At 44.1% G+C, this 15,899-nt stretch overlaps 1 protein-coding gene across 1 annotated transcript in view; it reads right to left on the bottom strand.

Moving 5' to 3' along the window:
• The window catches only part of MAP3K1 (mitogen-activated protein kinase kinase kinase 1), a 493,522-nt gene extending 482,309 nt beyond the window's left edge, over positions 1-11,213 (bottom strand). The window contains exon 1 of the mRNA XM_086960650.1: positions 10,793-11,213. Coding sequence (XP_086816776.1) covers positions 10,793-11,142 — 350 coding nt within the window. The 5' untranslated portion in view covers positions 11,143-11,213. The remainder of the gene's footprint in view (positions 1-10,792) is intronic.
• Positions 11,214-15,899: the final 4,686 nt, after the last annotated feature.

Raw genomic sequence — 15,899 nt, 5'->3', positions numbered from 1 at the left:
AATAAAAGAGCATTTGTATAAATTCTACCTATTGTGTAACTCAACATAAGAGATGAGATGTTAGTTTACTCCTCCAAATAACATTAGTGTGGATGCTGGTAACAGTTCTCTCTCATTTCAGCTACTCAACATCAACAAATGTTGTCCGCTTAAGTGATTCCCCCTACTCTTTGAAGTGTGCTACCTATATCAGATCCTTGAACCATAATGCACAAACCATCTCTGAGAAACTTCACGCTTAACGCCCAAAACAGGTCAAATAAAAGACACACCTACGTCAGTAGTCAATATCGCTAGCCTGCTTCTCATTCTATAGATTGCTCTAATGCTATTTTTTTATTTTTTAAAAAGGTGTCGTATAGAATGGCAGCAAGGGGAGGCAAAACGCCAATATGGCACGGATTGAAAATACTAACAGCAAGAAAATATCTATGGGTAGGTAAAGGTTTCTACTGAGTGAAATATTAAGGGGAATAATGGTAAAAGGAAGACACACAATGCAGTCAACTAAATGGGCTCTGAGGAATTACAGTAGATTACCATAAGCAAATGACAGACCTCATTTGCTATGTATCTGCAAACTTAATTTGCACTTTCACGACATTTTAATGATTTCTACTCTGGGTATTTACCTGGGGTTATTTATATGGCAGGTAAACTGTCACCAGGAAGTAGGAGATCGGTATATGGAAACAGAATACTTGCTGGAGATGGAAGGTTACAGAACACGTTGGGACATTTACAAGAGGCATTTGACTTACTTTAGAGGAAAGGAAAGTTTAGGTGAGGGGAAGAAGGAAGTGATAAGTCTTGAGATAGCTTTTAAGCACAGCAGAGAGTGAACCAGGTGACGCATAAAGAATTCTATAGCATGGGAGCATATCAAATTGTTTCACATGGGAGTCAGAAGTGCAGTACTATGCATCTTGAAACCGCACAAGTTAAGAACTGCAACATAGAAGTTTATCAATGGGAAAAAAGCAGATATGCCCCATTACTGTCCATCTTGATAGTTTACCTTCATATACACATGGGGAACAATATTTGACTTGCACCAAATTAATAGAAGCTAATCAAAAGCAGGCGAGCAAAAAAACAGTGCCTACATTTATAGAGGACCTGTCTGAAAGACACTCCAGCACATAACAAATGTAAGTAAAGAAGAAAGATAAAATCTATTGGTGATTGTATGGATTATTGTAAACCACTGCAAAATTACAGTTTTTCTTAAACCAACTGCTAAAATAGCCATACTCGCCCTCAACTGGATTAAGTCAATATAATCGAGGCTTCCATTTTCCAAGAGCAAATACGTTACTAACATGAAACGTCACTAGGAAATGGAAGAAGGAACAGAGAAAGCTGTGGCACAGACCCCACAACATGGACATACTCCAAACACATTGCAAAAATAATTTGACAGATAGTTACCACAATCACCACTGTAGGATTAGAGAACTTGTCAACTTTCAATGCAAACACAAAGCCCTTTCTCTGTGCAGCTGCAATAATGTCACTCAATTAGTTACACCGTCAAATCATATCCATCAAAGCATATCACACACCAGCCACAGAAACCATTACAACAAAAGAGGAATACCTCAACCGAGTCATAACTTTCCTGCCGGATTCCTGAACTGCCATTAAACTTCATGGAGTATGTGCAGTGCACTCTCTCAGGGGGTCCTGTATATCTCCGGGTAGGGAGGGGGGTTATTTCACCCAATCTCCATGTAAATGACTTCCATGTAGATTAATTGTATATGTATCTATTTTAAAGATTTGTTCTCAAAATCTGGGCCCACGCAGAACACTCATTTAGGCTGACCGATGCTACATTAATTATGAAGATGGAGGTCAACAAAAGAGTCCTATCCCACAGGCTTTCAAAATGAATGTAAATTATGGAATAGGTCTACAAGAAAAATCTTTCATTAACATGATTCAGGACATCGAAGCTTACCTTTTATCTGACTGATTCCTGTAACTATGTTTTAGCGTCACTGTTTACTTCTAGCATGCTATTAACTAATAGGATTTGCCTGGCACTTTTATTTTTCATATTAATTGTTAAATTTCATTGCTACTATAATAGTTGTAATTAACAGCACAATATTGTGGTTGAAATTAAAAAACTGGGGCATGGACAATACTCTCTTAAAAGCATTGTTTGCTCGATAATCGGAAACTTGGGCTAAGATTCGAGTCACTACATCCTGGTCTACCACCCAAAATATACAAACCAATAAAGGTTTGAAGCAAGGATGCTTATTGACACCAATGCTTTTTAATCTGTATGTTATATTTATATGCTAGGTGATTTACCTATTTGTCTTGATTTACATGTCTCTCTGATTAGAATGTTGCATCCCTATGATGCTTTAGATGGTTCTATGATGTCAGGCCTGTGGCTTCAGTGAGCAGTTGGTCCAGCTGTGTCTGGCATGTAGAGTTCAGGTCTTTCTTGGAAGAATAAACCTACTTTAAGAATATACTTGGATTACATCTTTTATTTATCACAACAAATTTGGCGACGAGGATGGGATAAGGTTTGCTTGGATGGTGAGGCATCTGCAAATGATAGTGTTCCCATGCCTGCAAAGGAGGGAGATGGGTCTGCTGCTTCACGTATTTTGAGAGATGCCAGTGAGAGAAGGTTACCTGCTTATTTAAACAATTATGTTTCTTAGTTTATTTTTCTTTTGTTTTTAGTTTCCTTTTTACAGTCTTCACATTTTTCTTTTGTTGTGTTGATAAAGGGGGGAGATGTGTTATATTTATATGCTAGGTGATTCACCTATTTGTCTTGATTTACATGTCTCTCTGATTAGAATGTTGCATCCCTATGATGCTTTAGATGGTTCTATGATGTCAGGCCTGTGGCTTCAGTGAGCAGTTGGTCCAGCTGTGTACAGCATGAAGAGTTCAGGTCTTTCTTGGAAGAATAAACCTACTTGAAGAATATACTTGGATTACATCTTTTATTTATCACAACACTGTTCCTGGCCGATTAACCAGATTGTTTAGCTGATGCTCAAGCTTTCCCTCCCAAACTAGCCGGAACTGAAATCTAATCACTCCAATATGTGGATGCCACAATATTGCGTGATGAAACTTCGATCGGATTACAGCGGCTGCTAACTGCATTGTCTCTATATTGCAGAGAAAACAATCTAAGAAAATAAACACAGCAAAAACAAAGGCAATGATAATTTCCCAACAAATAAAAAAAACGAAAGGTGCATGGTACACTGAAGGTAAACCAATCGAGTTAGCCACTGCATACAAGCATTTAGAAGTGTGGATCGATCACAAAGGCCGGATGTCCGCTCACCTCACGGCAATGCAATGCACGGAACGGCTCAATCTTTAGAGGGTGCTTCTTGTAGTGCAAGGAAAGCCATAAACTCACCAGGTCTCACCCCCTTAATCCGAATAATGGGGGCAAAATGTCTACTGTCAGTAGCCCAAGGTGCAACATACTTCAAAGATAAAATGACAACATGGTTGGATAGAGCTCAGTCAGCCTGTTTCTGTAGAGTTTTCTTTTTACCATCTATCTCACAGGCGCAAATACGTAGGGAATTCAACCTTTCATCTCAAAAGTGGATCCTAAAAGCTAGGTTCATAGCCTATTGTCTAAAAGCCAAATAAGCCTGGAACAACATGCTAAACCAAAACATCTGGACAATGATACACAGCCAAGGGTATACATGGTGTGAATTTTTAGCTCACTGTGTTGAAGTACTGGAAGCTCAAGAATTATGGTCCGCCGCGATACCCACATCGGCAGCAGCAAGACTCTTAACAAAACAAGCGTAGATAATTTTGGCCAATAGTTAATTTAAGTCATGGAAGCTGGGCATCAAAACTTTACAACAGTTGGGCCTTACCACATTACCTGTCCTACCGCTTAAAACCAATAATGAAGCGCCAACTAATGAAACTACAGTTCGGCTTGATTCCACAGTTGGCTTACAAGTATGGACGAGGGTATAAAGAGACTGTAGCCACCAAGTGCCGAGCATGGGCGGAGGGGGAGTTAAGGAATCTCTAATCCACATATTGTGCACCTGCAAGAAACTATGCACTTTGAGAATATACTGGCATCACCTCATTTGGCGCATTTTGAATATAAGGACATGTCAAGCTGCCAATGGTTGAGTGCACGAAAGGTGAATCAATGCAGCTGGAATGTATGCACTTCATATGGTTTTAATATGGCTCGATTGCAATGATTGTAATTAATTGTGCAATAAACTATCTTTGTATAACAGCACAATACATTATTATGAATAAACTTAACAAAATGCAACATGGAATGGCTCCTTATAAATGAACGCCAAAGAAATAAAGTACTGCCGACCATTTACAGCGACATTAATTCTAACATTTGACAATAAGGAGCCCAGTTCAGCCACACTGCTTGAAAAAAATACACACTCAGAACAGCTCATGTATTCAAATTCCTTGCCCACCATGTACACTCCCTGCCAACGACCCGTCTTAGCTCATCGGCGTGCTTACCGAATTACAGGACCCAAACTGCGCCCCATACTTTTGTAGGAAAGTGCAACAGTGAATCAGGATAATGGCTGCAGACCGGCCAGACAGCATATTATCAACAATCTAGAAAGTTAAGGACGTCCTTTTTATAAGAACCTCTAAAAATCGAGCATGTACAACTCACTATTTCCCTTCTAGAAGCGCAAAGTAAAATATATCATGACAATTGGATAGCATCATCTTTCCATGCATTGTGTGCGAATAATGCAGGTATATCTCCCCCGAAAGGGGGTGGGCTGCTTTTCAACCAAAAATATGCCAGCACATTGTTAACATTAGCAAATCCATAAATTATGAAGTGTATCAGAAGACAAAGTGACATCAAATGTACTACAAATAACACTATCCGTTTTCTAGTGCTTATCTCTGAAAATATGCACAGTTAATCTGTGAGATGGAAATAACACTTGTCTTTGCGGGGTTCAGTCACAAGAAATGCGATTTTTAAAGCTAATGCACTGCGACATTTCTGTCCCTTTAAATGCCTCCATTAAATGAAAGCTTTCACATATTATTTAGGTCACTCGCTGTGCTCTTCAGCCTGACTTCCTCTAACTGAAGGTTTCGAAATGCTGCCCACTACGACTGACGGATGCCTTTTCGTCAGCTGCGTCATCAGGTCAAAAGCCTGCAGAACGCCATCTAAAAACTAAATACATGGAAGGCTGTCATAAATTAATAAAAGCCTAGCTTTACTCTAATTTTATCATGTCAGTACAATCGTGGCGTTTGTATCCACCCGTAAAAAAAGACGACAAAGCTATTCAACTAAGATATTGCACTTGACTTGTGACATCACAATGTCGCTATACCGGAGGACGCAAGAACAAATGGCAGGTCCCTCAGCAGACCACCACCTGTGGAGTAACAATGGAGGAGGTAAAGAGGTTTTCCGACCTCTTTTTACCTTTGAACTATTTCCCTAAAGTTTAATTATCATTAACGGACAAGGAAACATGTGACAGTGCTAATTTTAGCATTACTTAATTCTCAACTGCATTCAGTTTTGAAAAAAATGGCTTACATCAAACTTCTTAAAGTATTTCTGCAACAAATTGCAAGCTGCATTTTGAGCTGCCTATTTTCACAGTACACACAATTATTCAATAATTCAAGAATAACATTTTCATATGAAGAAGGAAGACACCAATAACGTAAGGCATTGGGGGGGGGGGGGTCTGACTATGTATTATAAGGAATAAAATACCCTCTGCTGCACATTAAAAGGAAATTGCAATCACCCCAATTTTTCATGACATTCTAAAGTAACTATATCTGCAGTATCGATCCACTTTGAGGTCAAGGTACTACGGCGACTTGCAATAGCCTTAGACTGCACAATGTATGGTACGTTATCCCATTTATTACTCCAGTGGAGGATGGTAACTTGGCAGTTAACAAAAGACAGCTGCAGTAATTAGAAAGAAACAGCAATTCTCATAATCTCAGAAGACAAACAATAAAAAAAGGTTAAACGTTTAAATACAAAACGGATTCATTTACGAAAGAAAGCACACCGTTGACTGCTGAGAAGCTCGAATTAAACTTTGATCAAAACATGGCATGACTCAGCTTGTGCATGTAAGGTTCTCATCAAAATTCTACTAGTCAGGGAAATCCCTCCTTAAAATTAGGAGGACCACAAACCCTTCCAAATTATTCATGTTCAATAAGCCATTCTTTGCTATCCAAAGCCCCGCCAACCCATTTATGTATGGACCCCCGGGAACTTAGCCGTGGTTCGGGTTGTGGATGTACAGTACAAAAACCTCACAAGAGACTGTGCACATTGAGAAGTAGGGCCTGTGTGACTGAAGTAATTTGAAACATCCTTGGCGCTCCGACCACCGTGCTTCAGTTCACAGGTTAGATATTTCACAAGTTTTAGAGAGACTTCTGTTTCTTAAAAAGCAAAACACCTGCTTCGTGATCATCCATGGCACGATTAACATCTTTTTTGTTGTTTCTAAAGCCTGGGCGTTGTCCGAGTAGACGTGAGAGCGCTGAACATTAAGACACTGTGCAAAGACGTAGAGTACAATATTTTCATTCAAATCAGTAACAGCAACAATTAAAATCAATGGATTCGGCAACGGCGTCATGTCATTTTTAATGTAGACATCGACTAAGAGAAGCTAGTTTGAGGGCGATGGTACGACAGCTGGAAAGAAAAATAATTCGTGAATAAACTGTCACAGGGACCTGTGAATGCTGCATGTTTACAACTGCAGAAATGTCCCCTTTATGTAGGCAAGCATGGGAATTTTGGATCGAATAACTAAGCCTATAAATACGCTGTACGTTGGTTGCCAAAATGACATGGAAGGTAATTCTGCCCAGGTTCGCTTGAAATGTTCGGCCGACCTTGGCCTTTGCTCTCTGAATGGCTAACATCCGGTAAGCTCCCGCCCCACGAGCAGCAGGAGAATTTCAAACTTCAAAGAGTGCACTGGGGCATGCAGAAAAACACATCATTTCAAGCAGCCAACATTAACGCTCCGGTACACACTCGATACACAATAATGGCAGGACAAGCCTAACGACCGGTGCCAACACAAAGCTTCCCGCGCTGCTCTCGCGCACTGTGCAGTTCAAGAATCATTTAGCGGCAGCCTGGCAGCTCTGGTTCCGAGCAGTCTCCTGGGGCACCGGGGACAGACTGGCAGGGATTTCCCACAACGGTCAGGTTACAGGTAACGCCTTGTTCCTTAGTCGAAAGCAGACAGATCATGCATTGTTTTCCGAATGTGAAAAATGGAGAAGGCAGGCAGCTGACAGGAAAGGCCGGACAGTGCGTGCCTTTCATGGATACAAAGAGAGCGCAGCGTTTTACTCTTCCACTTGGTGGGGAAGACTCGGCGCAAGAATATCCCCCTAATTCTGCAGAAAGTGCTCCCTATTAGCAATCCTCTGCTCTATATTGATCACCCGAGGCCTGCACCAATGCCAGTCAAAACTTGCTGTCTCTAGACAAGTGCAGACAATAGTGTCCCACGTCTTTGAGGGGGATCGGGTTCCCTTGCCCCAGCGGTATACCTGGCAGCTTCTCCTTGGGTGTGAAATGAGGACTACAAGGTAAGCTGCTGCCAGGTATATGAAGCAGGTATTAAGCGCTTTTTGCCCCCTCCCAACGAGAGCTTTACCAGCACCGTTAAGATGCAGAAAGTAAACCAATACAGCATGTAGCTTCCTTACATACCCTACCCTCCCCTCCCCCGCCCCCAAGAAATGCACTGATCGTTAATTGTAATCAAGATTATAGTGATACACCTCAAATTGTACATTTAAACACAAAAAATATTTATAAGAAATGTAATTATTGCTCAAGTGTCAAGTTTCTAGATAGCCATCCATATTCACTTGACCGCTCAACCCTACCTGCATTAACCAGAAGACTTATTACCTACAACGAAAACAAATATTACTGAGCTCAGGGGACATTACAGCCGTCAAAAACATCTGCACTCTTGTTATTAGTCCAGAACAATTGTGCCTAAAAGCTCCAGCCCCGACTTAACGCACATACACCCTATATTCACGCTGGACTTCCAAGGGAGTGGACATAAAGGGCATAAGAATGGTCTATCATGAGGCTGTAAACTACCAACCCTTTGATGGCCAACGCTGAATGCAAATACATATTCCATGCAACGCCTTACTGTGATAAACTCTGAGATGTAAAGTCCCCGAAGAGCATTAATGACCAACTACAACAGTATTAACCCAGCCAGGCTACTAGGGCAGAAGAGTACAATGAACAAAGCATCATTCATGGGTCAGATATTTGCTTCAATAAATAGCACACGACTATTTCCAAAACATTATACCAAGCAATATAAATTAGTGGGATTGGTTGGGGGCTTCAGTCCTGGTGGCAATAAACGGTTTAGAAGGAGTGCAAGGAGCAAAGATGTAGAAACGTCATGCCTGCAAGGCCTTGCATCCCAAAGCCTTATTCCACTGATACACCTAGCCTCACACCAGTGACATGCTTCTTTCTGGCTCCAACAGGAAGCGCCAACACGAATCGCTTAACTGCCTAAATAAGACGCAACAACTAAGGCACCAAGCCACCACTTCACTTACAGGTCCATGGTGCTTACAGGCTATGGGTGACAAGGGTCCCATCTTCCAGCCCAGGCTAAGGCCTCCACCCTCGACTTAATTCTGGGGATGGCTGAGTGCTGCCACTAACTCAAAGAGTAAAATGTAAAAAAAATACACAGACTAGAAGCACATTAATGCAGAGACTTAACAGAATAAAGACAGCACACTACCAAATAACAGTAAAAAATAAAAATAAAAGCAAGAAAGAATCACGTCAATAGCAAGAACCAAAACAAATTATGTGCACTTTATTGAACACATCTACAAGCAAGACAAAATGCAGCAAAAACAAATGGTCAGACCATTAAGCAGGCTAGTATGTACAGCGCCCAACCAATATGCACATAAATAGGGCTGCACACAGCCCAAGTAGAGTTTTTACAACTCAAAGAGTAAACACACCGTGCAGGCAATACAGTGCTGAAACAAAATTCAATTAAAATAAATATGCTTCTACAGATCTGGTCTGTATGAGACCCAGGCACTACGGAGCACTGGGACGGGTGGATATAGTTAGGCTAACAGAGAGAGGCAAGCAGACTGCACATTCAGTTGAAAAGGCAAATGATCACCAAACCACCACACCTCTACATGATCCATGAGAAAACTAATATAACCAGTTAACATGAATTCTCATCACGTACAGTATCACTGCACAAATAAATGGCAAGAACAGTGCATCCAGCTTCAGCCAGGGCAAGTTGTAAAGCATGGGTTGATACAGTTCCAATGTAGTACATGCCCAGTCTTGCTGAAAATAATAGCCCAAAAACAAACTATTTTAAAATAGAATTATACTCGATCGGGGGTTTCTGAAAAAGCTCACCCTCGTTTGTACATGTGTCTCAAAACAAAGAACAACGCTGTCGAACACAAAATCATGGTACTATTAATTAATTAACTCGGACTACCTACTACATAAGAGGGTGTTGTGAACTCTACACCCTAACACAGAAAATCTCAACAAATCCAGTGGGAATGTCGTTGTTACACGAGGCAGCGCTTTAACACCTAGACAATGTTATCGAAGACTACAAGGAAAGACATGCATATTAAAATCAAAGACTGCTTACACACAGAATAAATACCAGCCCGAAAAATATGCAAAGCCACTACCAAGCAAATAACGTAAAAGAACATAAAAACAATATGCAAAATGAGCTGTTCATGTGGAACGGATTGCTAAAACAAAAAAACGCCACAAGGTTTTAACCACAGCAAACGATGGCTGCTCAAGCACAACGACCAGGAACAGCAGAAAAAAACAATACCAACCCACAAACTTCAGACAATCAAGGAGAAACTACTCATTACATTATCAACTGCAACTATTCGTTGGGCACACAAGAACATTTAATTATGAACATGGTAGAACTCAGAAATAAAGGGCAGCAAAACACAGGAACAAGAAAAAGATCACTGTGGCAAACATCAAAGCAGAAGCGCTGAAATAAGTACACAAGTTACCCACCGGCTGCAAGAGAACAAACAGTCACCGATACTACATTAAATATTTACAAGGCAAAAAAAAGGATCTGCGAAAGAGCCCCCAAATAAACGAGAGAAGAATACTAAAATAAAAAAAAAAACAGTACACAGAGCGTGGTAGAACCAAGACTGGGGCCGCCAGCTAGTGGGACTCAGTAGCTCATTCTGTCAGACTGCCTTCAATCAAGGATGACATCTCCTGATATCTATCTATAGAGCTCAGTAGAACTGCAACACAAACTGCTGTACAGACAGACATCCTGGGGCTCCACTCAAAGTAGCATCCGACAGCACGATCCTGGCGCTTCCCTCACACTGACCCCTTGCACTATATCATCTTGTCCGTACATACTTCAGCACCCCTCACTGTCCGACCCTTCTTCCGTATTCCTGTCCGGTACCCAAAAGTAGTCACCACTGTCTGCTCTCCCCTCCAGCACCCATCTCTCTCCAACCACGATTCAGTACCCCACAATGTGTGACCCCTCTTTCCAATCTATGCGAGCCTCCATGAGCAACTCACACTGTCCGATGCCACACCAGGGCCCCTCGCAGACATAATTTAGCACTTCACACTTAGTCACACGCTCCTCAGTCCACAGCAGACTCGTTTGCGCCGCTTGCTTCTTACCTTCCAGTGAGAGCCGGACTCCCGGCGCAGTCCTCGGTGTCGAGTTCCTGAGCTCCACGTCCGGCTTGCGGGAGCACGGGCTGGAATCCGCCTCCACCGGACAGGAAGAACAGCGGGGCATCTGTAGGGTCCAGCCCCGGGGTGCCCTCGGGCTTATCCAAGTCCACGCTCCGCACTTTACGCAGCTGCTTGCCCCTCCAGTCAGCTCTGGGCGGCTCCCTGCCACCGCCGCCAGGATCCCGGAGGCCAGCATGACCTCCAGGCTCGGCGCCACTCGCATTCCCTGAGCCTGACCCGCCAGACGCTTGCAACCCAGAGGACGCACTCCTGTTCCCGGCCGCGGCCGCCATTTTTTCGGCCAAGGTTTACATTCACTCTACTGGACCCCGGCACGGAGCCGTGGGAGGGGGCGTGGTCAAGGGAGGCGGGCCCGCCGTGATGTCACCACATGAGCCGTGGAACCACGCCGAAGGAGGATGGTACACAACTTGGAGGGCGATAGACATAAAAGATATACTACCACTTGCACGTTGTTTGCCGAATTCATTGACCAATCAGAATGCGCGTGAGTGTGACCGTAGTACTTTATTTATTTATTGTATGCGTTTTTATATAGCGCGGACTTTACCCGAAGGAACAGTAGTGAAACATGAGGACAAATTACAAGTCAGTATGTTACAAAAGCAAATGTTACGTTACATAAGGCAGTAGTGACAATTGTGCATGTATCAAGAGCAAAGAAAATACAAGATGTAGCAAACGATACGTTACAAGAGTTACTTAAGTTAGATAACAAGACTACCGTTCCGTTCACCGTACATATGGAAAAGCAGTATTTTTTTTAACTTGTGTAACCGTGTAACGGTCGTTACTGAATGAGACGCCTCCCCTTGCAGTTACACGATTAAGACATATGTAGAAAATCTGTTAGCATAGCTGGCAATATTTCAGTTTACTTATGTGTGACATTTTCATAGTTTTAGTGTGTTTATGTGTGACATTTTAGTGCCTTATGCGTGACACTTTCTGTCACTCCCGCAAACTTGCCAAAGTAGTCTCATCCATGAAAAAGGCATATTTCAGTTATTACCACCCTATAAGTAATATCATGTAGAAATAAAAGCAGCACTCCTGACATGCACATATAGCTCTAATCTTATAATAAGAAATGTGAGGAGTGCATAGGGAGAGTAGAAAGAAGTTTGGCAGTACTTGTTAGTGGTCTTGATTACTTGCAAGGAGGACCAGTAGAAAGGGCCCCTGTGTGTAGGATTGTGGGATGTAGTCTAGTGGTTGGGGGGTGGAGTTAAAGGGAGGAGCAGGAACGGGAGGAGCCGGGGGGGGGGACAGGAACTAAGGCAGTTAGAGTAGGGACAGGGTAAATGCTGGGCATGCATAATAAAGCTCCAGTAAAACTATAACCAGCGTCTGTGGTTATTTGTAGCACGATGCTACAACTGGCGACAAGGGTGGGATGGGCATGAACCTAGCCCACAGAACCCCACAAGAGTGCCCTGTTCCATGCGGCGCCGAGAAGAAGAAAACGCCGCTGTGTGGAGCTGCCCCTGAGAGAGAGGCCAGCAGCAGGTGACCCTATACCTCCCGTGGTGGCCAGGGGGTGAAGAGGGAGCCATAGCAACGAGCGCCGAAACGCTCGAAAGCGGCGCAGCAACAAGCGCTGGAACGCTCAAAGGGAGAGCAGTTCGCGCCAAAACGTGGCCCCGCCGAATGCGTGCAATCTGGCGTATGGTGAGAGAACAGATATCGGAAGCCCACTCCGATTCTGATCAACGCCCCAAGAAGTGAAGGACTATTGCCCCGAGTGACCGCGGAGGAGCCTAGCGGTAAGCGCTGTTGAGCGCAGTGAAACCGGAGCCTGAAGAGCCGCCGGCATCGGAAAACTCACGCCCGATGCGTGAGTTTTAGCACCGTGTCGCCGCATGACTGCGGCAGTGGATGCAGCAAGGAGGGAGCCCACCCCAACCTCACCTGTGGACGAGTGTGGAGACCTGGAGAGGTGCTGATGTCCCTGGGACCGGCGGCCGGTGAGCTCTGATTGAATCAGCCCGGGTCTGAATGAACAAAGTGAAAGTCTCGTGTGAACTGGGATTTCAGGGACGGCGGCCATATTGGAGTCAGGCAAGCCAATGGGACATCCCTGTGAAAATCGAGGGTGGCCATTTTGAAGTCAGGCATCCAGCAATTTCAACAAGCATTGGCAGAAAGAGGCAAACAAGCATTGACAAAAGCAAACAAACAAACATTGGTGAAAACAAATAAACAAGCATTGGCGCAAAGGAGCAAACAAGTATTGATAAAAGCAAATAAACAAGCATTGGTGAGAAACAGCAAACCAGCACGAGCACCTACAAAAGCGATGCAACAAACATTGGCCAACGCAAGTGAGAAAAAGAAACGAGCACAGACACATGCAAGAGCTAGGTAGAAACGATAAGTGGACACAAATAATCACAAGCAAATGCAAGGAGTATAATAAGAAAACAAGCCCAAGCAAACGCAAGAGGCGTAATAAGGAAACATAAACAAGCACTGGAGTGAAGAAGCAGACAAGCATAAGCAAACGCAACAACAGGTAAAGGTGATGGTGAACACATACCGAAGAGCGTAGAAGGGAGAGGAGCTGCTGGACAGAATCGCACAAGGTTCAGAAGAGGGCAAGACTGCGAAGGACAGTCCCAGAGACAAGCACAACATACACTGAAGTGACTGGAGGACTTGCATTAGTACACAGGGAACGCCCGAACAAACAAAGATGTCAAACGTGCCCAGCATCACCGCGGAAGAGTCGGTAACCACCTGCCACTAGCATGCGACTCGAAAGAGAAGGAGCCCTGTGTCTAGCACAGTGCAGCTGAGTGGTGGACATTTCGGAACGCACGAAATCTAAGTTTGATTCACTGGCGCATACTGTGATGGTTGCAAAGATTATCAACGTCCCAGCAAATGACCAGACCGAAGGCCTCGACTAAAGAGGATCAGCTAAGAAGACGAGAAGACGAGTGAACAGCCCGTGCCCTGCGAATATAGTCTATCAGAATCCTCCTCTTATGGCGGGGGAAGAAGTAGCACAACGGTTCAATCCCTGCATTGAAGTACCACCCCCAGGGGTGCAGACGGGTACTTGGAGTCTGTGTCTCAAACGGAACCAATGGCTGGCAACATTGGGTGACTTCCTGGACGCCAATGGTGAACAAAGAGAGAGAAAATGTCTAATGCTGCTCCTCCATTTGGTGGGTCCTGAGGGCCGATGCCCAATCAGAACATTTTCCAAAGAAGACACAGAAATCTATGAAAGACTCCAAGAGAAGCTATGTGCCCGTCTCTCCGCACAAGCAGAGGTGGATCATGATCGCATCGTTTTCAACACAGCTCGGCAGGAACCAGGCGAACCATTGCCAACTTTCATCATTCGGTTGCAAAACCTGGTACAAGGCTGCCATTTCAACACCTTTACGAATGAGGACGCAGTTCGACTCCGGATAATTGAAGGCTGCGCAAACCCCGACACAAAGCTCAAGATCCTGCGAGGGAATTGGTCGTTAGAAGAAATCATTAGGAAGGCTGAAATTGGAATACACGTCTAGGCAAGAGACAGATCAAAGGACCTGCCTCTGAAGGCAAAATATCAAGATGCCTGGACAGATGAAACTCGGAAAATAAACAAAACGAAAAGGAGAGAGAGGGAAGGCAGACCAGTGAAAAGACAACGGGAGAGACAAAGTGACAAGGGAAGTGACAAGGAGTACTCCGAGTCAATCAGTCAAAGGACAACCCCAAGGAGTTCCTCACCCTCAAGGTGTCATTCAAAGTCTGACGAGGAGGGAGCGTCAAGTGGGACAGATCGCACCCCTGGACAAGATGGCAAGAAGCACAACAATAGAGTAAGGAAGACAAACTAAAGAAGAAGAGATCAAAATGGTCAAAACTGGAAGTCGGCGCAGGAACACTCTTCGCCAAGTTGTGAAGATGAGTCTGAGGGAACATCCAGCAGGAGAACATATCACACCCGTATCATAGGTGTCCGAGCACCAAATAAGTGGGAAGAAGAAATAGGTCGCATAAAACGAACTGATCCTCCCCAACAACGAACAGGAAAAAGACCAACGCATCAATGGCACCCGGGACAACGAAGAAACTGAGAAGAAGTCGCTGATATCATGTGAGAAGGGCAAAGATGAAAAACATTGAGATCAAACACAAAGAACAAGCACGTGGTTGTTGAACAACTTCTCAAATGAAACAACGTCAAAGACAAGTCGACGAAGGCGCCCGGAGAAGCGTCTTAAAGACAACTCTGAGTCAAAGAACAACGTGTCACGGCTTACTCATTTCAGAAATCCATTACTCGATACACTCTCAAAGGAACGCTTTAAAAGGAGTATTGCTAGGAACTCCTCTGATTCAGAGAGCGCGTCTATCCAATCCTGGAAGTCGACAAAAGACTTCCTGACTCAGAAAGCATGTCCGTTCAATCCTGTGAGTCGACCGAGTCATGGTCCCGACAACAGCCATGGCGTCAACCACCCGAACGCACCATGGAACCAAAGGACATCCTCCCTGTCTAGAGCAACATGTCACACACTAAGGTCTCTGAATACTCAGTCACTCCACAAGACAACCTGTCATGTCAGTCACAAGTATATCCAGACCTAGATCATACACCGTCACCCCTGAAGGGGTCCGCGAGGCTGACTCAAAGGACCTACAAAAGGAAAACAGAGACAGTGGACCTTAGTCACCGGATGGGAAGGGACCAGCCAGTCACTCCGCAAGGAAAGACGGACGTGTCAGTAGAGAGAGATCATCATCGGATGAGAGAGAAACATGCGTATGCACAGATAGCCCATGTGTTCGCCAGACAACCTGAGGCCGCGAATGAGTTACCGAACCAAACCAAGACAATCTCGTCAGATAGTACCGTACTGTCTGGTATACATGACCCTGAACTGGAGGGCAGTGTTGCCCTCGACCGGACAAGACAAAAGGAAGTAAAAGTAGACACGGGTGGTCGGAAGAGAACCAGAACATTATCCACTCATGAAAGAGATCGAGCATCTGAACCAACAGCAGTTACACCACAGGAAGG

This window comes from Lissotriton vulgaris, chromosome 3_1 (genome assembly GCF_964263255.1).
Source record: "Lissotriton vulgaris chromosome 3_1, aLisVul1.2, whole genome shotgun sequence".
In the NCBI taxonomy this organism is placed as follows: domain Eukaryota; kingdom Metazoa; phylum Chordata; class Amphibia; order Caudata; family Salamandridae; genus Lissotriton; species Lissotriton vulgaris.
The sequence above is the reverse complement of the archived record's forward strand: the minus strand, read 5'-3'. Positions and strand labels throughout refer to the sequence as shown.